This window comes from Eublepharis macularius, chromosome 4 (assembly GCF_028583425.1).
Source record: "Eublepharis macularius isolate TG4126 chromosome 4, MPM_Emac_v1.0, whole genome shotgun sequence".
Taxonomy (NCBI): domain Eukaryota; kingdom Metazoa; phylum Chordata; class Lepidosauria; order Squamata; family Eublepharidae; genus Eublepharis; species Eublepharis macularius.
In genome coordinates this window covers 172269786-172295922 of record NC_072793.1, presented here as the reverse complement: position 1 = coordinate 172295922, position 26137 = coordinate 172269786, and the positions used below count along the sequence as shown (strand labels likewise).

General features: G+C 47.1%; 1 protein-coding gene and 1 pseudogene across 1 annotated transcript in view; one reads left to right on the top strand and one right to left on the bottom strand.

The window, feature by feature from the left end:
- The window catches only part of LOC129327011 (zinc finger protein 420-like), a gene marked incomplete at its 3' end in the record, with an annotated part of 40311 nt that extends 14428 nt beyond the window's left edge, over positions 1–25883 (bottom strand). Inside the window, exons 1-9 of the mRNA XM_054975390.1 lie at positions 25838–25883; positions 25432–25517; positions 24807–24933; positions 23531–23629; positions 22951–23036; positions 22389–22515; positions 21755–21847; positions 14884–16352; positions 1113–1243 (exon numbers count right to left, since the gene is read on the bottom strand). Of these exons, the coding sequence (XP_054831365.1) occupies positions 1113–1243; positions 14884–16352; positions 21755–21847; positions 22389–22515; positions 22951–23036; positions 23531–23629; positions 24807–24933; positions 25432–25494 (2195 nt within the window). The remainder of the gene's footprint in view (positions 1–1112; positions 1244–14883; positions 16353–21754; positions 21848–22388; positions 22516–22950; positions 23037–23530; positions 23630–24806; positions 24934–25431; positions 25518–25837) is intronic.
- LOC129327844 (zinc finger protein 420-like) overlaps positions 1–26137 on the top strand; it is a 107014-nt pseudogene that overhangs the window by 44243 nt on the left and 36634 nt on the right.

Below are 26137 nucleotides of genomic sequence, written 5' to 3'. Positions count from 1 at the left end.
CTGGCTGCATTTCCTTCCAGCCTTGCCAAATCCATTCCTGTGAATGACTCCCTGACCCTGCTGGACGACTCCCTCCACCCCTACTGAGGGAAGCCAAAACCCACCAGCCTGCCCCATCCATCTTGGGAGACTGTGATGGCAATGAGGTGGACGAGACTGACTTCCTGACTCAAGGCAGCGAGTGGGAAATGTCAGCTAGGAAATGAAATCTCCTCGCAAAGAGAAAACTAGCCCTGAAGGGGAAACATTTAGCCCTCCGCCCCTGAAGTGCATGTATGGAAAAAGCAGGGGGAAGTGCCTTAAATCAATGCCATCCACTGCTCCAGCCCAGGTCTCCAGCCAGCTCATTTTCCGGCATGAATGAACCAGGTCCGACACTCACATTCATCCATATGCCAGGCAGGGGCTGTTTCTCTTGTCTGCTGACCGCAAAGAGATCCTGCACTTGACTGTGGTTAATAATCTATGGGAGCCCAGAGCAAGCAGCTCTTTTCGCACATGCTCAGTGGACCAGACAGACAACAGCTTCCACATGGCACATTTCCCCACCTTTTCCCTATCACAGTTTTCCAGTAGTTCCCCCCCCCCACACACACACCTGACAGATAATAGTTGTATTAAGTTCACTGTAAAAACTAGGATCTGAATGCTGCTAGATCGGCATAACATCATACAAGTACGTTCTCTGAACGTTCATCTGTGCTTTAAAAAAAATAAGGCTCTAGCCCCTTTTGTTGTGGAGATATAAGGGGAAAGAGTATCTCTTCAAGGAAAGGGGTTAAAGACTTGCTGTTTGATAAAATGCTAGTTTAAAATTCTGAGAACTTGATAGATGTGTTGTTATAACGATATTCAATTGCCAATTAAAACCAAAACAAAAATCCTCCCCCTCTTTTGAAGAGGAGAAAACGGGCAGGGAAAATGGATGCGGGCGCGGGGGGGGGACCAAACTTTCCCATGCACCAGGCAGCAACCCAGCCTTCGGAAAAAGCTAGGGCGGCCAGAGCTTTCATTAGCCGGTGTGTGCCCCCCCCGCCCGCCCCCGCGAGGATTCTGCAACAGAGACCTCCCGGCTTTGCAGAAGGGAGCAGAGAAACCCCAGCGGGGCTCGCCTCCCTGTCTTCGCCTCTGCCTTTCCTTGCCGCCTCCAGCGCCCAGGGTCCGCCTTCTTCTCCTCCTCGCGCTGCAAAGCCACCTCCGCGACGGAGCAGACGCTGCCGCGGGCAAGCCAAAGGCCGCCTTCCTACGAGTCAGGGAGGGGAAGGCAGGAAGTGACCTCCGAGCCCGGCCCTTCCTCGCTGCGCGCCCAGGAGTGGGACCCTCCCCTCCAAAGCACGGGCCGCCCTTGCGCTCCTCGGGGGCAGGGCTGGGGTCTCCAAAGGGGCCGCCGGCCCCTCTGCGGGCTGCCTCCTCCGCGGAAGGCGTCGCGGGCCCTGCACACATGATCCATGCAGGGAGTTGATGGGCGATTCCAGATTCCCGAAGATTCAGAGAGTCCGAAGGGGGCGCCCCCCGCCCGGCCATTGTGGGAACTGCGAGAGGGGCCTGAGGTGACCCCAGGCATAGCAGAGGCGGCCCCTCACACAGGATCTGATGAGTTAGAATTGCAGTGGCGGGGAAAGAGGCGCCCCAGGAGTGCAGCGGGGGGGCGCAACGGAGAGAAATGGAGGGGGGCTGAGGCTGAGTCTGGCAGGGGGGAAGAAAGGGATGCAGCCAACCCGCCCCCTCCCATGCCCGACTACTAAATGCGGCTTATCCACTGGCCCCCCGCCCCCAATCAAGACTCTCCCCATTCCTCCCTGCAAAGGGGACGGGACTCCAAACCTTCCCCTTTGAATGGGTGTGGGGTGGATCTTGAGTCGCTGGGCGGTGGCGCAGTCAAAGCACCGCCTCTCCGCGCAGGAGCAAGCGAAAACAACGTGGTTGCGAGCTCGTAGGAAAGGGACTGAAAATAAATGGGCCGATATATTGAAATGCCTGTGCTTGCGTCTGTAATGTGGCAACCTTTGCGCTGTGGTGTCCAGTTTGGGTTGCCTTATAAGTAGGATAGATGGGAGAAGTGCAGAAGGGGGTGAATGAAATCAGCAAGGGGTGGGGCAACTTCCCAAGGAGGGAAGGCTTTTTTGTGCCTTTTCCCCTTTAGAATGTCTCTCCTTTAGAAAAACTAAAGGGGAGACATGATGAAAGTTTGTGACGTTATGCACGGAGTGGGGTAAACCAAGAGAACTTGGCCTCCCTCGGTCACAGTGTTGGAACTGAGGCCATCTCACAAAGGAGATTCATTCCGGGCAAAGGGAAACTTGTCTTCCTGCATCATTCAGGAATGGAATTCGGGACTTCCGGTTTGGGATCCATGGAGGTCTAACGCAGCTCCACTTGCGGAGCTGACCGGACTGCCGTTTTAACCGGCCGGCGGGGTGAAAATAGCCCGCGGCCGACTGCTCTCAGGCGGAGAGCAGGCAAAGAACGCTCAAGACCCTAGGGTGAGTTAGATCTCGGACGAGGGGGGGCTCTACACAACGGGTCCCCTCTCGATCCTTGAGGTCCCACCTTGCGACGGGTCGGCTACAATCTCTGCGGCAGTTTTGGGGCCAATTCGGCTGGCATAAGACCTACATACCCAAGCTTCGATTGGGGGAAGAAGCTGAGAGGAGAACTTAAAATCGAAACAGCGATTACAACCCGAGAAAAGTGAAGAGAAGGTAAAGATCATTATCTTCCGATATGGGACAGATTGACAAAAACAGAGAGGAAAAAAAGTAGATTTTTAAACTGCAACAGACTAGTGAAAAGGAGGGGAAGACTCGGCAGGAGTTGTATCTGAAAAGAGACTAAGTTTAAAGAAGTTATTAAAGAAAACGGACTATTGTTTTGAATACCTGTGGCTTTGGAGCTGTGAGAAAAAGACACCATCGCGAGATCTGCTGTGGGAAGACGGGAGACAGGAAGTGCGTAATAACAATAGAGTGGCTGGAGAGAAGCGGCCCTTGCAGGAGGGCAGGAAGAAGGGAATCGCCATCTTTGAAAGGGGAAGGGTCGCGGCTTCAGCGGAAAAGGAAGTAGGCCATCTTGGATTACAAAATTATAGAGAAACCATAGAGAAAAGACGCCTGACATTTTGGACTCTTTAAAATTTAATTTTTGCAAGAAGACCGGGACATTTAAAATAAAAAGACTTTAAATTTTACGCCACGGAGTTAAGGAAGAGAGCGGACTCGTGGGAGTGAGCTAAAGCAAGCCCCACGATGTCAAAAAAAGAGTGGCAATCGGCAATAGAAAACCTGGATAAAAAACTTTTAGATGTGATTAAAGAACTTAAGGACACGAAACTGGAACTGATTAAAGAGGTTAAAGAGGTTACACAGACAGTAAAATCGGAGCTGTCAGAAGTGAAAAAAGGTATGGAAACAATACAAAGTGAACTACAAGAAACGCAGCAGAGAGTTAAAACAGTAGAAGACGCGATGGAGAATTTAGCAGACGCAACAAACAGAGATGAGACTGGTGAAGGGGAGAATGTCAGTTGCAGAAACTAAACACATGGAGAAGCAGCTACGTTTTCGTGGCTTGCCAGAAGTGGAAGGAAAGTCAGCGCAAGAACAGATGACTGAGGTGTTAGCTGAATACCTGGGGAAGGAGGAGGAGGAAGTTGTGGCTATCCTAGATGTGGCATATCGTGTGAACTCGAGAATTGCAACCCAGAGGAAACTACCAAGAGATGTGATTGTGCAGTTTACGACACGAAATATGAAAGAGAAGATTGTGACAAAACAGTTTCAAGATCCATTGGAGATTGATGGCAAGACGATCATTATAATGAAGGAACTACCTAGGTCAGTGTTATTGGACCGGAAAAAATATAAAGTGCTAATTCAGATCTTGAAGGACATGAAAACTAGGTACAGATGGGAGTTACCAGAAGGAGTGTCCTTTGAGTTTGGAGGGGTCAAAAAACGTATCAGATCTGAGCGAGAGATGGAGCGATTTATTAAGGACAATGAAAAAGACTTACCAACAAGATTATGAGTATGGAATGTAAAGTAATATCTTGGAATGTAAATGGACTAAACTCACCGAATAAGAGGAAAAATATTTTTCACTGGCTACTAAAACAAAAATGTGATATTGTTTGTTTGCAAGAGACCCATATTAGAAAGCAGGATGTAAAATATTTAAAATCTGGAAAATTGGGCAAAGAATTTGTAGCGGCCTCCAACAAGAAAAAAAGAGGAGTGGTGTTGTACATAAAAGAGGAGCTACAGCCAAAATTTGTTATGAGAGATGTGGAAGCCAGATTTGTAGCAGTGGAATGTATTTGGAATTTAAAGAGAGTGTTGGTAGTCGGACTTTATGCACCTAACGGTGCAAAAGAAAGCTTCTTTGAGGATTTGAGGAAGCATTTAGATGACCTTTCATATGACCAGATAATTCTTGCTGGAGACTTCAATGGAGTGACAGACTTGGAACTAGATAAAAAGATTACAACGGCACAAAAGAAAAGAGGACTATTGCCAAAGCTCTTTTTTGAGTTGATTCAACAAGAGACTCTTGAAGATGTATGGAGGAGAGAATATCCTAAAAGTAGACAGTTTACTTTTTATTCTGCAAGGCACTCTACATTATCAAGAATTGACATGATCTGGGCCTCAAAAGACTTAGCGTTATGGACTAAGGAGGTAGAAATAATGCCGATGGTAGGCTCAGATCACAACCCAATTATGTGGAAACTAGGAAAAAGGAGAAAGAGGAAAGCATGGAGAATAAACGAGGACTTGTTACAGGAAAGAGAGAATATGGAAATATTGAGAAGAGAGACAAAGTTTTTTATACAATATAATGTGAATAAAGAAGTACCAACCAATAAAGTTTGGGATGCTTATAAGGCGGTTATAAGGGGCATACTAATGGACTTAAATGGTAGAGCAAGAAAGAAGAAAGAGGAGAAAAGACAAGAGATTGAGGAGAAAATAAAAGCCAAAGAAATACAGCTAAAAAAGAGACCAGGGAAAAAGAAATTATACCAGGAAATTAAAATACTCCAAGAGCAGCTAACAGCAATGAGTAATAAAGAATTGGAGTGGAATCTTAAAAGACTGAATCAAAAAGCGTTTGAGGGTGCCAATAAACCTGGGAAGTACCTGGCATGGCAATTGAATAAGAGAAGGGAAAAGAAAATAATAAACAAAATTTGTGAAGACAATAAAACGTATCTGGAGCAGACTACCATTAGTAGAGCCTTTTATAAATTTTACGCTAAGCTGTACAATAAGAAAGAAGTAAATAAAGAATCAATAGCGACATATCTGGAGAAAACCAAACTTCCAGAAATCTCGGAAGCTTGGAGAAATAAATTGAACAGTGAAGTAACTGACGAGGAAATAAGCAAGGCAATACAATCCGCAAATCTAGGAAAGGCGCCAGGGCCAGATGGACTTACGGCTAAATTTTATAAGACAATGGCTAATGAACTGGCACCATTCCTAAAAGAGGTGATGAATGGAGTTTTTAGGGATCAAAGGATTCCAGACACTTGGAGTGAAGCGAACATATCATTGATCCCAAAAGAGGGCCAAGACTTGACTAACGTGAAAAATTACAGACCTATATCGCTACTTAACAATGACTATAAAATTTTTGCGAAGATATTGGCGGAGAGACTGAAGGGATGGCTCTCGGAAGTTATAGAAGAGGAACAAGCAGGCTTTTTGCCAGACAGACAAATAAGAGATAACTTAAGGACAGTGATCAATGCTATTGAATATTATGACAAGCGTTGTGATAAAGAGGTTGGTTTCTTCTTTGTTGACGCTGAAAAGGCGTTTGACAATTTAAACTGGGACTTTATGTTTGCCACTATGGAAAAGCTACAATTGGGAGAAAGATTCATCAGAGCAATCAAGGAAATTTACAGAGACCAGACTGCAGCAATTGTGGTGAATGATGAAGCGACTAAGAAACTGACGATTAGTAAAGGAACAAGACAAGGTTGCCCGTTGTCTCCACTGTTGTTTATTTTAGTATTGGAGATTCTGATGATACAAATACGACAAGATGAGGAAATTCGTGGAATAAAAATAAAGGACTATTCATATAAGGTCAGAGCATTTGCGGACGACATAATGTTAATTGTAGAGGACCCATTGGAGAACATGCCAAAAGTGATAGATAAGATCAAGGAGTTTGGGGACTTGGCAGGTTTTTATATCAACAAAAAGAAGTCAAAGATATTATGTAAAAATATGACTAAGCAGAAACAACAATTGTTAACGGAAACAACGGATTGTGAAGTAACAAGCAAAGTGAAATATTTGGGAGTTGAACTGACTGCAAAGAATATAGATTTATTCAAAAACAACTATGAAAAACTATGGACTCAGATAGAGAGAGACTTGATTAAATGGAATAGACTGAATTTGTCATGGTTGGGCAGGATTGCAGCAGTTAAGATGAATGTGTTACCAAGAGTAATGTTTTTGCTACAGACAATACCAATCATCAGAGACTCTAAACAATTTGAAAAATGGCAGAGGAAAATATCAGATTTTGTTTGGGCAGGCAAGAAGCCTCGAGTGAAAGTAAAAGTTTTACAAGACGCAAAGGAAAGAGGCGGAATGCAACTGCCCAATCTGAGACTTTACCATGATGCAATCTGCCTAGTTTGGTTGAAAGAGTGGATGACATTAAAGAACAAGAAACTATTAGCCCTAGAGGGATATAAAAAATTTTTTGGATGGCACGCATACCTATGGCATGACAAAGTAAAGGTCAACTCGATGTTCCTGCACCATTTTGTACGGAGAAGTCTATATATAATCTGGAAGAAGTACAGAATTTACTTACAAGAAGGAACTCCCTTGTGGGTGGTTCCATATGAGGTGATAGATCCGAGAGCTGTTGATAATGAACAACAATGTTTAACGTACAAAGAAATAACTAAAACTGAAGCATCTAAACTTAGAATAAAGACGCAAGAGGAACTATCACCTAATTACGACTGGTTCCAGTATAGACAGATCAGAGACTTATATAACTCGGACTCTGTAAAGGGGGGTATACGAACAGAGAACTCGGAACTAGAGCAGACCCTTCTTAAAGAAGACAAGAAACGAATATCCAAGGTATACCAAGTACTGTTGAAATGGTATACCGAGGACGAGACAGTTAAAACACAGATGGTGAAATGGGCTATAAATTTTAATAAAGAAATAACAATGGAGGCATGGGAATACTTGTGGAAAACTACAATGAAGACAACGACATGTACTAATATTAAAGAGAACATTTACAAAATGATCTATCGTTGGTACATGACACCAAAGAAGATTGCGCTAGGGAATTTGAACACTTCTAATAAATGCTGGAAATGTAAGAAGCATGAGGGCTCCCTCTATCATATGTGGTGGTCATGTGAGGTAGCCAGGCAGTACTGGGGGGAAATAATAAGAGAAATGAGTGAAATTTTACAGTTTCAAATAAATAAGAACCCAGAACTCCTGCTACTAAACTTGGGAATGGAGGGAATTCCAGCCCATCATAGGACGTTAACATTTTATATGACAGCAGCAGCTAGACTTTTGTATGCGCAAAAATGGAAAGTACGAGAAGTGCCAACTATTGAAGATTGGATCTACAAATTGCTGTACATGGCAGAGATGGACAAGATGACAAGAAAACTGAGAAATCTGGACTCAGGGCAGTTTAACACAGATTGGGAGAAGCTGAAACAATATTTGGAGAAGAAATGGGAGGTGGGAGGAAAACTGTGGAAAACAGTAGTTTGAGAAACTACTGAAGTATAATAAAAGTATAATAGAGGGGGGTGACTTTACCGGGAGAGGAAGAGATAAATGTGAATTTATAAGCAGTTAGATTAACAGATTGATATATATATAGATATATATAGGTTAATAGATAGAATATTGATAGAAAATAATTAATGATAAGGTTTAAATATAAGGATTGAGTAACCAACAATATTTTCTTTCTTTGATAAGATTTATATAATGCACCAAACTGAATGTATAGAAGAGTCAAATTGATTGACTATGTGATGAGCTATATAGAATTACCATAAAAAGATAGAATGAGTAATATATAGAGAATAAGTCAAATTGTTTGATTTAAGTGTAAGATTTTTATGGTTATGATATATAGGTTTATGATATATAGAAATATTTAAAACTGGAAAATGGGATAAATTGTTTATCCAAGATGGAAACAAAGACTTACAGTTTGGGTATATAACAAGAAAAGTAGTTAAGGATGTACTGCTTAATATAATGGAGAATGTATATCTGTTTTAGATAGAGGAATTTAATAGAAGTAAGGGAAAAGGGACAAAGGGTGGGAAAGCTGTTGGAAGTCAACAAAAGGGGGGAAAGGGAGGGGGTTAGAAATGAAAAATTTGGGGAAAATTGGATGTAAATGTAAAAATAACGGATTCTAACCCAATAAAAATTTTTTCAAAAAAAAAAAAAGGAATGGAATTCGGTGCTGCGGGAAGGGTTACCAACCTCCAGGTGTGGCCTGGAGTTCACCAAGAATTCCAGTTGACCCCCAGACTACAGAGATCATTTGCCTGGGAGGAAGTGGCAGATTTGGAGAATGAACAGTGGCTCAGTGGTAGCACATCTGCTTTGCACGCAGAATGCCCCAGGTTCAATCCCCCCCCCCGCAGCATCTCAACTTAAAGGGATGAGATAGGAGGTGATGTGAAAGGGGGGGGGGCGTTGCTACCTGCTTCCCTCCTGATAGAGACTATCTATCAGAGGTGGTTTGCCATTGCCTGCCTCTGCAGCCATGGGCTTCGTTGGAGGTCTCCCATCCAATTACTAACCAAGCCTGACCCTGCGCCTGTGATGTAATGTCTCTTTAATTGGAGCATCGTCCCAGCACAGCTGCTTACTGCTTGAGATGTCTGAGTGACTTGATGCCTATTCTTCATACCCTGGTCTGACAGAATGACTCTACACCGCCTGGAGAAGGAGAAGATATCGAAGGGCTCGAGCTCTATGCCAGGGCTGCTCAAGTGCTATGCTGGAAACTGGGACTGTGAGTAGAGTTCCGTCTTTACACGTGGGTGGACTTTTGTGTGGAAAGATCACTTTGAAGCGTATCAGACAATGGCTAAAATGTGATTTTATACATCGTCTGGAATGGCCTTTGGTGTTATGGTTAGGAAAGGGGGTGGGAGCTTCTGAGAACATCTACTGACCTGCTCAGGTGACCTTCCAGCTGTCTTCAAGCAAAATAACCAAGTAACAAGGTGGAAACCCCGGAAAATACTTTATAGCAAACTATGTAGCACTCCAGCTGGCACACAGGGAAAAGATTCAGAGGAATAACCCCAGGAAATATATTCTACTAAGGAAGCTAAAACACATATTTTATGTATGTATGTATGTCATTTATAGTCCGCCTTTCTCAGTGAGACTCAAGGCAGATTACATAGTGTGAGATCAGTACAATCAGTAGCAAGGACAAGGGTAGGCATTTCCATACACCAGCACACGCAGCTACTTACGGGACACCACTGACTTCCTCAGGAAAATACAGTCCATTGACAACCTACCAGATGACACCATCCTAGCAACCATGGATGTGGAGGCCCTGTACACCAATATCCCACATGCAGATGGACTGCAAGCCATACGGAATATTATCACGGACAAAACCACAGCACACCTCACCACTGAACTTTGTCACTTCGTACTCACTCACAATTACTTCGAATTTGGTGACAACTTATATCTACAGGTTAATGGCACAGCCATGGGCACACGCATGGCACCACAATATGCTAACATATTCATGGCGGACTTGGAGCAACGCTTCCTCAGCTCCCATCCACTGGAACCACTACTATACTTAAGATTCCTGGATGACATCTTCATCATTTGGACCCATGGGAAGGAAGCCCTTGAGAGATTTCATCAGGACTTCAATAACTTTCACCCTACTATCAACCTAAGCCTGGACCACTCTACACAACAGGTACACTTCCTGGACACCACTGTACAACTACATAATGGACGAATAAATACCACCTTATACCGGAAACCAACAGACCGATACTCATATCTACATGCCTCCAGCTTCCACCCTAAACATACCACTCGGTCTATTGTCTACAGCCAAGCCTTACGTTACAACCGTATCTGCTCCGATGCTCTCGACCGAGACTCACACTTAAGAGATTTACAACAAGCATTTTTGAGACTACAGTACCCACCAAATGAAGTGAAGAAACAAATCAACAGGGCCAGACTAGTACCCAGAAACAGTCTGCTCCAGGACATACCTAAAGGAACTAACAACAGAACACCACTGGTTGTCACCTATAGCTCCCAGCTCAAACCCATCCAACGTATCATCAGGGAGCTACAACCCATCCTGGAAAATGATACCTCTCTCTCAGAAGTCCTGGGTGGAAGACCTTTCCTTGCCTACAGACAGCCCCCCAATCTTAAACGACTTCTCACTTACAATCATGAATCGGCCAGCAGGGTCACCAGCACAGGTACCAGGCCCTGCACAGGTACCAGGCCCTGCAACAGACCCAGATGCCAGCTCTGCCCCTATATCTACCCAGGGAATACAATTACAGGACCCAATGGCATCAACTACACTGTCTCTGGCTCTTACAGCTGCTCGTCCTCCAATCTGATATATGCCCTCATGTGCCAACAATGTCCTTCTGCTCTGTACATTGGACAAACCAGCCAACCTCTACGCAAAAGAATAAATGGACACAAATCTGACATTAGAAATGGAAACGTCCAGAAACCAGTGGGAGAACACTTCAATCTACCAGGACATTCCACCAAAGATTTAAAAGTCACTGTGGTTCAACAGAAACCCTTCAAAAACAAAATCCAACGGGAGGCTGCTGAATTGGAATTCATATGCAAATTTGACTCTGTCAAGCTGGGACTGAATAGAGACTATGAATGGTTATCACATTATCACAGGTAACAGATTTCCTTTACAGAGGCGTGGTCTGGGGGAGCCCAGAGATGCCTGGTGTGGGCTTTGTTTGTCAATTATCTCAGCCTGAGTGCGTGTGGGCTTTCGGGGACCACAGTTCTCTTTGTCAGAGGCAGCTGGCAGGGAGAGCTGTGGTTATCGAGGGCTTATACTACATAGGAATTGGATACCTTCACTGCGGGAAACTAACACGGCAAACTGACTCCACACCAAAAGGAGATGTTTACATTTACAAGCAAAGGAATGTTTTGATTGCCTTCACACTAATTGCATCCTGTCCTCTTGTGATATATGTCCCCTTCTTTCCCCTCCCCTCCTCTTCTGTATTTGACCAGTTCGGATCAGGCATCTGATGAAGAGAACTTGATTCTCGAAAGCTTATGCTACAATAAAATAAAATTGGTTAGTCTTAAAGGTGCTACTGGACTCTTTTTGATTTTGCTACTACAGACTAACACGGCTAACTCCTCTGGATCTATAGCATTAGCAAGGATCCAATACAGGCCTGAAGGATGGCTGAAACAGAACATAATCAAGTCAAGGATTGACATTAGACAGCATGAAGTACAAGCAGCATATACGAGTATATGTTCAAGGCAATAGATAATATGTAAAGCAACATAATGGTGGAGTCCATGGTTCCCAACTCATTAGCAAAACATCCGGGACACTCTCCCCAAGGCTGGCTCCATCATTGAGGAAGTGAGGCGGGTGCTGCAGGCACTGAGGTGCTGAAGGCAGCGCTTGAGGGGTTGCTGGGGGCGGAGGCGCACGCCACGGAGCTGGCATGCCTGGCCCGGAGCTGCTGCAGCCAGCCAGCCCCACGCCACCACCACCAACACATGCGCCTGGTCGGGCGCAGCAGCCACGGGCCAGGCACAACAGGCATCCGGGGGCGGCACGCGGAACCTCCCCAGCCACCTGCTGCATCCGACTGGGAGCGCGGGCAGCCCCCGCATGCCATCCCAGCCAGCCACTGGCCAACGGGGCCGGCTTGCTGCGTGATGATGTCATCATACAGTGACATCATCATGCCGTTCCGGGGCTCACGTGCACGACACAGGCGGATGAGAGCAGAGAGCAGAGCAAGCACCCACCCTAGAATGTCCAGGAGGGAGGGGCCAGGATGCTATGTTGTCTACCCAGTGCTCCCATCGGATAAGCCAGCAGGAGCGCCACTCCAGGAGCCCGGGTAGGAATGGGGGGGGACCCTTTAAAAGCAGGCTAATGGGAGAGCCAAGGAGGAAGACAAGCATGCAGAAGCCCTCCGAGAGTGAAACCAGGCGTCTCAAAATTGGCCTCCAGCTTCAGGAAGGTCATGGGAGCTGCGGTAGCAAACATGAAGGGATTTGGAACATCTGAGCCCACTGAATTGCCAGAAACCCCATAACCCTGCTTTTTGCATTGGATGTCATTGTTGTCTGTCTAAGATAATGCTCATCAGGAAATAAACCTAGGCCTATGAAATTTGGACACACCTATCAGGAGGATGTGGTGATGCCATGTGAAAGTTTTTAAAAATGCCAGAATGAAGAGAATATGGAGATCCTGGTTCAGGTTATCTATAGAAGCTCCCCAATGCTGTTTATAGTGGGAGGGAAGGGTGCCCTGTGGCAGACATCAATGGCTCAGAGAGATGATCTGGTAAAGGGACACGGACTGTAGAGAATACTACTGCGTACTCTTTGTTGGAGATATTCTATTGAGGAGCGTCTGGGTCATTTCAACCGTCTTTCACTTCTGTAGTTGGATTTGTGCTTGTTTTCAGATTTCTGCAACTCATACCCTATCGTGTTCATTGAATGTCCCAGCTCTTGACTATATTGACTTACACGGTGTAAACATTCTTGAGTTTCAGTGAAAAAGGCAGTCTAGGGATGGATGGATGGTTGAAGGCATTGAAAATAAAGCTACGGTCCTCAAAACTGGCTTCCTGCTTCAGCAAGATTAGGGAAGTTGCAGAACCAAACATGAAGGGAAACAACATCTGGGCTGGTGTAACCCCCCAAAAACCCCACCCAAACTTTTTGTATTGAAAGCAATGGTTGTCTGTGATTGTTATAGTTCAGCTGAGGCTAAAGTTAGGAGCCTCAGAATCACCGTCTAGCTTCAGGATGATGATGGGAGCTGCTGGGGGCATACCTAAAGCAACAGGCACCATGCAGTAGCACGTAGTAGCACTATCTGTGGTCCCTACCCCTCTGCTGTGTGTCCCTCTTTGTTACAGCACAGCCTTCCTGTCTGACAGCTAAGAACAGAAACAAGGCTTTTGAACTTGAAAACACAATTGTCCTCTAAATAAAAACCATTGGTCCCTAAAGGCTATATTAAGCAAATGAGTAACTCTCAGTAAATTCTCAAAGCCAGGGTATAAGGCTCAAAACAGCACTGGTTTGCAATTGAAGAATAATCAATCTCGTATCTCATAAGTCAGGGGTGGGCAAATTGCGGCCCGCGGGCCACATGCGGCCCGCTACAGAGTTTTTTGTGGCCCACCAAGACAGTCAGAAAAATCCACCTTGAACTGAGATTTCCTAAAATTAAATGTGCTTTCAGCTATAGATGATATGAAATTAGCACAATAAATAAATTGAATAAAACTACCACTATTTTATTTAATTTATATTTATTGATTTTTATGATACAATTTATACCTTTTCTGAAATGCAAAGTTAACTAATGAATGCAGTCATTTTAAAAGGTGCGGCCCTCCGCTAACCTCTGCTCCCACAAAGTGGCCCCCGAGCCAAAACAATTGCCCACCCCTGTCATAAGTTATACTACAGAGATATAGATTAGCATGCATACATATGACTAAAATTATGAATACATGACAGAGCCATTCAGTACCACAAAGATGCAGGGGACCCTGTCTGGGAGAAAGACAGTGGGCAGTGATGTCACAACTGAGCCCGAAAGTCCCCTTGACGACAGAACTGCAAACAGCTGAAGGAAAGAAGGAAAGAAGAGATCTTCCTTTTGGAATAGGATAAGGAAAAAACCCCAAAGCATCTGGAATTGCTCCAAGGGCTACTGAATATTTTTCAGGCTTCATTCCACATGGTGCATTCTGTATGGCATTCTGTATGGCCAATGGGCATTAAGTTGTCCTGAAGGGCGGTATATAAATTGAATGTTGTTATTATTATTATTATTCTCTCTTGTGGTCCCATTTGGAGGACTGGCCAGTCTGATGAGATCAGCAAGGATCTCACACTAAAGAATTCATGATACCAATTCTTTAATTAAGATGGAATTATCACACAGGCAACAGGGTGGTAGTTTTAATCTCAGAAAACCATTAACATTTTACTGCATTATTTATTGCATGTATTATACACTTTCATTGTATTCCTTTAGGAACCTGTAATCCAATTGGCTTTGACATAAATCTGTTTCCACACTACAAGCATTCACGTGGTTTTTCCTGTGTGAATTCGTTGGTGTGTCATAAGGCTGTCCCTCCAATGGAAGTGTTTTCCACATTCCAGAAATTTATATTCCGTCACTCTTTTGTTAATTATTTGATAGACAGGATGCTGTGAATGGTGACTGAGCTTTTCCCATACTCCAGGCATTTATATGGTTTCTTCACTGAATTCATTGATGGGAAATAAGGTGACCACTGTGAATGAAACTTTTTCCGCATTCCAGATATGTATACAGTTTCTAACCTGTGTAAGCTGTTCACCCTAACAAAAGCTTTTTCCACATTACAGGCATTTTTATATCTTTTCCCCTGTGTGAATTCTTTGATAGGAAGTATGGTTTCCATACATTACTGAACCTTTTCCACACTCCAGGCACCTTTATGTTTGTTCCCCTGTGTGAAATATTTGATGTTTTTTAAGGCTTCCACTATGACCAAAACTTTTTCCACGGTCCAGGCATTTATACTTTTCTCTGCCCTGTGTGAATTCGTTGATGGGAAGTAAAGTGATGCCTATAACGGAAGCTTTTCCCACACTCCAGGCATTCATATGGTTTCTCTCCTGTGTGAATTCTTTGATGACAAGTAAGATTTACACTGTAACGGAAACATTTCCCACAGTCCAGGCACTTAAATGGTTGTTCCCCTGTGTGAATTCTTTGATGTTTTTTAAGGCTTCCGCTATCACCAAAGCATTTTTTGCACACTAGGCATTTGTATGGTTTCTCCCCTGTGTGAATTCGTTGATGGGAAGTAAGGCTTGAACTGTAACGGAAGCTTTTTCCACACTCCAGACATTTAAATTTCTTTTCCCCCGTGTGAATTCTTTGATGGTAAGTAAGATAATGCATCCGACTGAAGCTTTTTCCACACTCCAGGCATTCATGTGGTTTCTCTCCTGTGTGAATTCTTTGATGGTAAGTAAGGCTGCTCTTCCAACGGAAGCTTTTTCCACATTCCAGACATTTATATTGTTTCTCTTCTGTGTGAATTCTTTGATGGGAAGTAAGGCTTCCATTCTGACTAAAGCTCTTTCCACACTGCAGGCATTTATATGGTTTCTCCCCTGTGTGAATTCGTTGATGGGAAGTAAAGTGATGCCACCGTCTAAAGTTTTTTCCACACTCCAGGCATTCATATGGTTTCTCCCCTGTGTGAATTCTCTGATGAGAAGTAAGATGTGAACTGTAACGGAAGCTTTTCCCACACTCCTGACATTTGTATTTCTTTTCCCCTGTATGAATTCTTTGATGGGAAGTAAGGCTGCACTGCCAACAGAAGCTTTTTCCACATTCCAGACATTTGTATTTCTTCTCTCCACTGTGAATTCTTTGATGGGAAATAAGGTTTCCACTTTGACTGAAACTTTTTCCACACTCTAGGCATTTATATTTCTTTTCCCCTGTGCAAATTCTTTGGTGGGTAATAATGGAATCTTTCCACACAAAGCTTTTTTCACATTCCAGGCATTTGAACAGTTTCTCCCCGGTGTGAATTCTTTTGTGAAAATTAAGTTTTCCACTTTCACTGAAGCTATTTCCACACTCCAGGCATTTATAGGGATTTTCCCATGCACAAATTTGTTGATGGAATGTTGGGCTAGATTTCTTTCCATGGCTTTTACCACACGTCAGGCATTTATGTTTTTTTTTTCTGTTGTGTATATTAATGTCTGTAGTTTCATGAATGTTTTTATCACAGGCAAGGCACTTATTCCTGTTATCGTCTTTGTGTATTTTTGGAGTGAATGGAATTTCATGAGAGTCTCCACCCTTTAAAAGACCAGAATTTTTTCTTCCTATGGATGGATCTTTTATCTCCTCTTTCCTCAGGGTATCACAATATTCAACGTTCCCATTCACATTGGAATTTGTATCACTATTCTCCATCACTGGATGTTCCTTTTTTTCCTTCACTGATTCCCACATACCACTTCCTGAAAGAAAGTTTGAATATTGTGAAAAAACAGAGATCGGAAATTACATAATAACTAAACCAAGTGCTGCACACAATACGAGAATTCAAGGGCCTGGTGTGCAGACAAACTTTAATTTGGGGGGGGGGGGAGTCTAGCCCTATGACGTCCTAGATGGAATTGTCTTATCTGTCTAGCAACAATGAAATTGAAAGTAATGACAGGAATGGAGATCTTTTCCTGACCCCCAAACTGTAAGGTAGAAGGTTGCCCCCCAAATGTAGCCGCAAACCAGTCAGTTAGTCCTCAGGCAGTGATGCACATCACAAACTGCTTGGTTGGTTACTCTTTCCAGGTAAATGGGGGATGACGGCATGGGGCCATGTAGTCTCCATTTTCTGCCCGTGGAGACCTGGAAAGTCTCCAGCAACGTAACTGGAATGACCTGTTGCAGTCTGAGGCAAGTCAACCGATGGAGCTTGCTATTGTTTGAGAATTGTAGAAAGAGCTACACGTCCTAACTGGAAACTGAATCTATAAGAAACAAGGCTCTAGAAAGCAGACAGGACCTTATGGAACACACAAACAGAGCTGACAACAGAGGAAATTAAAGTTGGGAGTTTAGCAGGGAACACAAGGTGACCATTTAGATTCAGCATTAAGCAAGGACAGAATGAGTGTCACATGTATATATTCGGGGCAGAAATTGTGGGTGTGTGCTTGATGCATGGAGGTGTTCGCTCTGAAGGAACAGGTTTTTTCCCCTTGAGGCTAGGGTGGACAACCTGGAGAAGCTGAGAGACTGAAGTGTGTACATGAGACTGACGAGACCCGTTAGAACAGTCCCACAGATGTGGTGATAGTCTGGATGATAGTCTGCTGCTATTATAGGGAACTAGAAACAAACAAAGCCCGTTGTAGCAAAAAATACAACGGGCTCTAGAAAGGGCAGGGGGTCTTGGCTGGCCATTGCCCCCTCCCCAGCACCCGGATCTGGGGCAGGGGAAGGAGGGCAGGGTGGCATGCCCACCTCCGGGCCCTCTGCCCTCGCCCCCAATGTAGCTTGGGGGGAAGTGAGCGAGGTATGCCTAGTGCTGTGCCCCCCCCCCTTTGCCCCTGTGTGGCCCTCTCCCCTCCCCATTGGGACTTGTGGGGTTGCCAGCTCCAGATTGGGACATTCCTGGAGATGGGGGGCAGTGAAGCCTGGAGAAGGTGGGCTTTGAGAGCGGAGGGACCTCAGGTGGATATAATGCCTGTTGAGCCTACCTTCCAAGGCAGCCATTTTCTCCAGGGGAACTCAGTTCTGTCACCTGGAGATATGTTGTAATCCTGAGAGATCTCCAGCCACCACCTGGAGACTCACAACTTTAGGCTTTTGGGGGGCAAAGCAGGTAAGCCTAACCCCCCCCCCCTGCCGCCCTTAATGATCGTGGCTTTGTGGGGAGTGCATGCCCCTAGGGTTGCCAGTGTCCAGGTGGTAAGAAAAGGAAACAAAGGGCAACCCCAGAGCCAAACTGAGAAAACCAACAAACCGGGGAACCACAAATCTAGAAATTGATTGTATATATATTTCCAAAGTGCAAGGTGCAAAAGTGCTGAATGAGTTTATTCCTTCTCTGGACCGTGAAAGAACAAACAACTTGCACAAGTCTCCCCACCCACCGGCTTTTTTCATTGTACCCAGCATTTACTGGTTTGGGGGTGTTTCAGAGAACTCACATTAACTGTCAAAGGGCACACGTTACCGTGGCCCCAAGCAAAATGACCAGTAGGCAGAGATTTTAAAGTGCAAGTCTCCCTAAATCTGAATGCACTAGGATGTCTTCTAAGTTGTTAGTCCTCCTATAGCCAATTGTAGGAGGCTTCTCACATCCTGGTATGCTTTTGTGCAATATGACAATTACACTGTATAATTTTAGAAATCTGTGGAGCCCAAGCTGTAAATTCAATGGACCATTTGATATTCTCATGTGTGATCTTATTCCAAAGAGACAAAAACGAATTTCTAGGGACTTACTCTGCCCGTGCCCTAGCATTGTTAATTATATTACAAGGGTAGCCCTTGTCAATAAAAGCTTCTCCCATCCTAATAGACTCCCTGTGGTAATCTATTTCACTGGAAGAGTTACGTTTTATTTGGAGGAAATTGCCCAAATAGGATATTCCTCTTTAAACAACCCAAATGGAAAGATGTATAGCGGAGGCAAGTCCACCTATCAGTACTTTTTCTGAAGGGTCTTACTCCCAAGTTGCTGTCAGATTTTTTATATACCACTACGTCTGGAAAATTGACACACCGTGGGTGTGCTTGCCAAGTGAGTTTAATGTCATTATCTACAGTGTTCATCCAGTTTCCCAGTTCATCTACACAGTCCCGCCCCTTTAGGATGATGGACACGACATCAATGTACCATTTAAAGTAAATGATTTTATCAAAGAAAGGGTTGGTGTTTTTCTTTGAGGTTGGCCATGTAAAGGTTAGCAATACTAGGTGCCACTGGGCACCCCATGGCTACCCCTTTGACCTGATTAAAAAAATTGTCTATGGAAGCAGAAAAAATTTCTTTCAAAGATAATATCTAGGCGGTTCAACAACAAAGTGGAAGATGGAAAATCCTGGGACCCTGAACGTAAAGCACGGCAAATGACATGTGTAGCCCCCTCTGAGGAATTGATGCCTGCCCCCCGTCACTCAGCTGAGATCAGGTGAGAAGTAGGAAGCAATGCCCACCCCGCTTTCACCCGGCTGGGATCAAATGAGGAGCAGGTGGCAAGGCCCACCCCCATTCACCCAGCTGGGAATCAGGCATGGAGCAAGTGGCAGTGCCTGCCCACCTGGCTGAGATCAGGCACAGAGCAGTTGGCAATGCCCATCCCCCCTTCACCCAGCTGGGATCAGAAGTGGAGCAGGCAGCAATGCCTCTGCCTTCACTTGGCTGGGATTAGGCACAGAGCAGGCGGCAATGCCTCCCCTTCACCCAGCTGAGATCAGGAGCGGACCAGGCAGCAATGCCCGCCCGCCCTCCCCTTTCTAGAGCCTGTTGTATTTTTTCCCCTAACCGTCTTTGTTGCTAGTTATTATAAACTAGAAACAAAGCCCGTTGTAGCAGAAAACACAACGGGCTCTAGAAAGGGCAGGAGGGCCTGGCTGGCCATTGCCCCCTCCCCCAGCACCCTGATCTGGGGCAGGGGAAGGAGGGCAGGGTGGCATGCCCACCTCCAGGCCCTCTGCCCTCGCCCCCATAGTAGCTTGGGGGGAGGTGAGCGAGGTATGCCCAGTGCTGTGCCCCCCTTTGCCCCTGCGTGGCTCCCTCACCTCCCCATTGGGACTGGTAGGGTTGTCAGCTCCAGACTGGGACATTTCTGGAGATGAGGGGGGGAGTGGAGCCTGGAGAGGGTGGGCTTTGAGAGGGGAGGGACCTCAGGTGGAAATAATGCCCATTGAGTCTACCTTCCAAGGCAGCCATTTTCTCCAGGGAAACTGAGCTCTGTCACCTGGAGATGAGTTGTAATTCTGGGAGGTCTCCAGCCACCACTTAGAGACTCTAGGCTTTTGGGGGGGGGCAAGGCAGGCAAGCCTCCCCCCCTCCATGATCCTGGCTTTGTGGGGAGTGCAGGCGAGCAAGGCATGCCCACTGCCGCATGCCCACTGCCGCTAGGGTTGCCAGTGTCCAGGTGGTAGCTGGAAATCTCCCAGAGTTACAGCTGATCTCCAGGCCATAGAGATCAGTTCTTCTGCAGAAAAATAGCCCTTTCAGAGGGTGGACTCAATCATAAGCTGCTGAGGCCCCTCCTCTCCCCCTGCCCCAGCCTCTCCAGAATCTCCCCCCCCCCACACACACACACAGAATCACAGCTTTTGGGGGGGGGAAGGCGAGCCAGACTTCTCCACCTCCGTGCCCCACCACCCCCTCCAGAATCATGGCTTTGGGGGGAGAGGAGGACATGGAGGCTTCCATGTGGCCTCCTCTCCTGCAGCCGGCTGCTGGCTTGCAGGTGGATGGACTTGTCCCCCCTCCCTCTGCCAATCCCGGCTGCGAGGGGAAGGGAAGTAGCCGCCTATGGCTCCTGGCTTGAAGGTGGGTGGGCTTGTTCCACCCTGCGCAGACCCTGGCAGCGAGGGACTGGGACATTTCTGGAGATGAGGGGGGGAGTGGAGCCTGGAGAGGGTGGGCTTTGAGAGGGGAGGGACCTCAGGTGGAAATAATGCCCATTGAGTCTACCTTCCAAGGCAGCCATTTTCTCCAGGGAAACTGAGCTCTGTCACCTGGAGATGAGTTGTAATTCTGGGAGGTCTCCAGCCACCACTTAGAGACTCTAGGCTTTTTTTGGGGGGGGCAAGGCAGGCAAGCCTCCCCCCCTCCATGATCCTGGCTTTGTGGGGAGTGCAGGCGAGCAAGGCATGCCCACTGCCGCATGCCCACTGCCGCTAGGGTTGCCAGTGTCCAGGTGGTAGCTGGAAATCTCCCAGAGTTACAGCTGATCTCCAGGCCATAGAGATCAGTTCTTCTGCAGAAAAATAGCCCTTTCAGAGGGTGGACTCAATCATAAGCTGCTGAGGCCCCTCCTCTCCCCCTGCCCCAGCCTCTCCAGAATCTCCCCCCCCCCCACACACACACAGAATCACAGCTTTGGGGGGGGGGGGGAAGGCGAGCCAGGCTTCTCCACCTCCGTGCCCCACCACCCCCTCCAGAATCATGGCTTTGGGGGGAGAGGAGGACATGGAGGCTTCCATGTGGCCTCCTCTCCTGCAGCCGGCTGCTGGCTTGCAGGTGGATGGACTTGTCCCCCCTCCCTCTGCCAATCCCGGCTGCAAGGGGAAGGGAAGTAGCCGTCTATGGCTCCCAGCTTGAAGGTGGGTGGGCTTGTTCCACCCTGCGCAGACCCTGGCAGCGAGGGGAAGGGAAGCGGCCGCCTCTCCTGCAGCCTGGCTATTTGAATTGGGGCAAGCCGTTTGAGAGGCTGCCCCTTCTTTGCCCCAGCCTATCAAAGCGAGGAAGGGAAGGAAGGCGGGCAGTCCTTCCTTCAGGCATCCACACTGCGCATGCTCCACCTATCCCTGTGAGTCGTCGAAACCCGCTAAGAGAATTATGTTATAGGATTATTATAGTTGGAGATCCTGTCATTAGGAACATAGAGAATGGGGCCTGTGATGGCTGTTTTGACCACATGGAGACTTGCCTTCCTGGTGTGAAGTTTGCAGAAGTCACATGATCTTTAGATAGCCTGGTAGCCACTGCAGATGGGGGCTCCTTGGTCCTTTTGATACCAAAGGCATTAGTATTGGGAAATGTAGTCATGGGGGACAGATTTGGTAATTAGGCAGAAGGCTAAAGGTTAGGACCTCAAAGGAAGCGTTCTCAGAATTGCTCCATGCTCAGGCCCAGGCAACACCCATTCCCATGAAAGCCTGAAGTTGCTACCTGCCACTCCTTTCTCTTCATCAGAGTCACAGAGAAACAGCTCTTGCCCTTCTTCCAGCCAGGATATGAGGTCAGCTTTGGCAATCTCAAGTCCTTTTAATCAGAGGCAAAAAACAGAATTAGGACCTTCCCATTGCACATAAATGGATACACAACAGGGAAGTATTAGAGGTGGGCTGGAAAACAGTACGTGGCCTAGAAGTATCCACCTGTCCTGTGTAGTTCTGTGCCTGCTCCCAGCCAAGGGGAGACGGAAATCCCAGCTGAGAACAAGTGAGTGGCAGAGAAGCCAGCAGAGTTCCCGTCACAGGAACATCTAACCCCTGGTAAGGCAAGGCCCAGACTGGAGGGAAGTGCCTGCTTTGACCCTCCCACCATCTCCAGGCCAAGCATCTTTTGGCAGCACTTCTGATGCCCACTTTTTGCGGATTAAGGACAGGATTGCCAGGCAGGGGCTCCTATCCAAAAGAACCCGGAAGCACCGCCCACATCAAAGGAAGGATCATGGCGGGTAGCAGAGATCAGCCAATGGATCCTGGGCAGGCAGCTTGAGCACATCTTTCCTCAACAAGGAGTTCCTTAAAGGCACTCAACACATTGTGAAGGAGACAGCCCAGGACAGAAGGGTCCTCACCCAGGGAGGCCACATGGCCAAAATTCTCCAGCATGACCTCCTTGTAGAGAGCTCTCTGGGCTGGGCGCAGCAGGCTCCACTCCCCCTGGGAGAAATACACAGCCACCTCTTCAAAGGACACTGAATCCTGGAAGAAGAAGGAGGAAGAATTTCTTGACATCACTGGAAAGTGGACAATGAGAAAAAAAAATCAAGCCTGGAAATCAAACCAGTTCTTGATTGGCAGCAGCCAGGGGATCACAGCCCTGGTGTTTCCTCCTCCCTGCCTCCCTTGGGGACAAGGGGTTGCCCCAAGTCGCAGGGGGCTAGTAGCCCTGAAGGGGCCACAAATGTCTGTATTCTAGGGGACCAAATTGTTTGTCAGAGGAAATTTGTGGAAAACTATGATTTTTCTCTCTGCATATGTAATCCTAGACACAGTGCAGCAATTTTCCTGCTGCCCAGGTGGGCATCTTCAACATCTTGAAGCAAAGGGAAGGCGCCCGATCCTCTGAGCCTTGCAACAGAGAAGGGGGCATTCATGCCGTCCTCTGCACGTCTTCCCAGTGTCCCCCTCCCTTACCTGAGCAGACTGCTTGGTGGATGTTTTCCCTTCCCCACGCAGAGGAGATACCAGAGAAGGCATCAAGGGTGTCTTTCCACTGCTGCCTGGGAGGGAGAGAAAGATGGTACGAAACACACATTCTCCACAAGCCCCTGGAGTGAACCTTGCGCCAGATTAGCTTTGGGGCACAACTGAAGAAACCAGATTTACTCTAGGAAGGCTCAGGAGTGTCTGGCCCGACATCTCATGCGTGAAACAGACTTGACTCCTACTGGACAGAAATCTCTTTTCCACCCAGCAACTGGCCCAGCTGATCTCCGGGTTAATAATCTACACGTGCATAGAGAAACCCCTGTGGCACATACACACCTCAAAAGAATGGAAAAGGAGCCCAGAAATGACAGAGACTGACCAGGACTTCGGAAGGTAAAACAAGTGAGGTGGCCGGGGGAGGGGGGGGCATTTTTCAAAGAGCAAAGGAAGCGGCGTTCTTTGGGGGCCTGATATGGAAGGAGCCGAGGGAGGGAGGAGGAAAGACCTGCTGGGATCCTCAAGCCCTTGGACCTAAGCACAGGCAACACACAGACCCACCACAGACCTGAGCAGCTAGCTGACGATCCTGTCTCTTCACCGGAGAACTTCAGAAACATCTCTTCTTCCAGCCACGAAATGAGCTCAAGTTCAGCAATCTGAGGCTCTTTTGACCAGAAAAAAAACACATTATAACTCTTCTCTGTGCACAAAAATTCAGCAATTCCAAGACAGGTTGACTCTCTCCCTCTGGAAACATACAACAGACAAGTAAGGGGGGTGGAGTGGAGTACAACACGGGGTGAAGAATTATCCATCTGGCGCTGGGAGCTCAGTAAAGCCCAGACTGGAGGGAAACTGCTGATGATAACTTCTTGTGACGGGCAACTCAGCATGCCTCCTCCCAGCCAAGTGAAGACTGAAACGTGGCAGCCCTGCTTGATTTGTCTGGCTAGGCCTTCAGGCGTTCTTCGTTTTGAACTGTGACACTTATCCAGCTTGATGACCTTTGCCCTCATTCTTGAGAACAGGTATCTGCCTAAAACTTGAGGTCGGGATTACCACTCGAGAGCAAGGCCTGCTGTGCCGGAACTGCTCACGTGAATCCTGCCGGACTGGAAGTCTAAACATGGATGGGATGGGATGAGAACGTTCACTGAATTTTGCTCACGAAAAGGATGGGCCTGAAGGTGAGGAGGAGAGAGCCAGAAAACGGTGCCATAAGGCCCGTGTTGCTTTAATGGTGCTCGATCCTTGTTTTTAATACAATTTTGAAAAAGGACACATTGCTCTGAGCTCAGTTTTAATTTTCTGTTAGAGAATCAATTTGTATCAGATTTCCCCATTTTCAAAAGGGGTCAAAGAATGGTCTGAAGGTAAGTGGGCAATGAGCATCAGTTGGCAGCCCTTGGTCCTGAGCTGCCACGCCCCCCTCCAAAAGGGAGTGGGAAAAGATCCCCTTCCTTCCTTCTGGACAACAATTAAAACCAAGCCCGACACAGAGTTCTGTGGTTACGTAAAGTGCTGTGATTTAAATTTTTCTGAGGGGGTCTTCATTGATTTTAAATGTCATTCATTGCTACTCCTCAGGGATTGCGATCCAGACTGGAGCTTGTTGTGGACTATAACAAGCTTCCAAGTCCGGAGCCTCTCCGCGGCTCACAGAGCTGGATGTTCAAGAGGGCCCAAATGAGCGGACTGTGATTATCTTTACAATGGCTACTTGCAACATTAAAAATCTGCAGCTCTTTAGCTAAACAGAATCTGACAATCATCTTGGGTATGAGAATGAGCAGGAATACAGGATGGAACAAGGAGGCGAACCCAGATAAAGAGATCCTCACCCAGAGAGGCCACATGGCCAAAATTCTCCAGCATGACCTCCTTGTAGAGAGCTCTTTGGGTTGGGCGCAGCAGGGCCCACTCCCCCTGGGAGAAATGCACAGCCACCTCTTCAAAGGACACCCATCCCTGGAGGAAGAAGGAGGAAGAATTTCTTGACATCACTGGAAAGGCATTCCACTTGGTGGAGGAAGCCAAAAAGAGAAGAGGATATTAATGCTGGAAGAGCAGCATGAAGAAGAGAGAAGAGCCCTGTGGAGTCCCTTGGTTCCTTGCTGCCAGCCCTTCTTGGGGTCAGAGGGGCTGGCCTCACTGGCAGGGGGCCAGCTGCATTGTGGGGAAGAGGGCAGAGATGTACATCGGGGAAAAGCCCAAACAGTTTTTCATGGGAGCTACAGGGCCAAGTACTTCTTTGCAGTCCCAAATGGAGCTTCTCTGAACACACCAACCTAGACAAGGGCTGGCTGTTTCCCTGCCGCTCCCCAGTGGGAAGATTTCACATTTGGTGGTGCCAGAACCAAAGGGCAAACAGCCCAATCCTAAGAACCCTTCAACAGAGAAGAAAGCACTCCTACCCTCCACGGCACATCTACCCATCTACCCACTAACGCCCCCCCCCAAATGTACCTGAGCTGGCTGCATGGCTGCTCTTTTCCCTTCACCACATGTAGGAGATGGCAGAGAAGGCATCACGGGTGTCCTTTTGCAGCTGCCTGGGAAGGAGAGACAGAAAGATTATGGGAAACCCTGGATTTTTACACACACATTTTGTGTGATCCAGGTTGGAAAAAAGCGGGGCGGGGTGTGTGCATGCTTTCCTCCCCCTACAAATCTCTTCCCGCCCCTGCTGTTCCCCAGCCTGGCCCATCCAGTCCCCAGCCCGAAGGGGTGGCTTTGCACAAAGCAGGTCTTCCGGATGCAGGGGAAGGGGGCACAGGAGGGGGGGGGTCTCTCACCCCTCCTGCCTGTCCACTTTGGGTCCTGCAGTGCAGCTTTCCCCCCATATCTCTCCACCCAGCCCCTTTCAGCTCACCAAAATAGCCCCACGGGTCACGTGAACTCAGAGGCGCTTAGCAAGGGGGCGGGGAGGAGCAGGAAATGGCGATCGCACCCCCACCCTCCCCCCGTGCCTCTCTAGGACTGCGGACTCTGCCACTTTAACCATTGAGGAACCTCGCGAAGGGAGTCCCGGGGGCGGGGGGCGTGCTGCTCTGCAGTGGAAGGGCAGGGCTGGAGTCCCGCGGTGCCCCACAGACCACCAAGATCTTCCGGGGGACGCTTTCCAGAGGCAGAGCTCCCTTCTGCATCATGGCAAACCCTGGGAGCAAAGGAG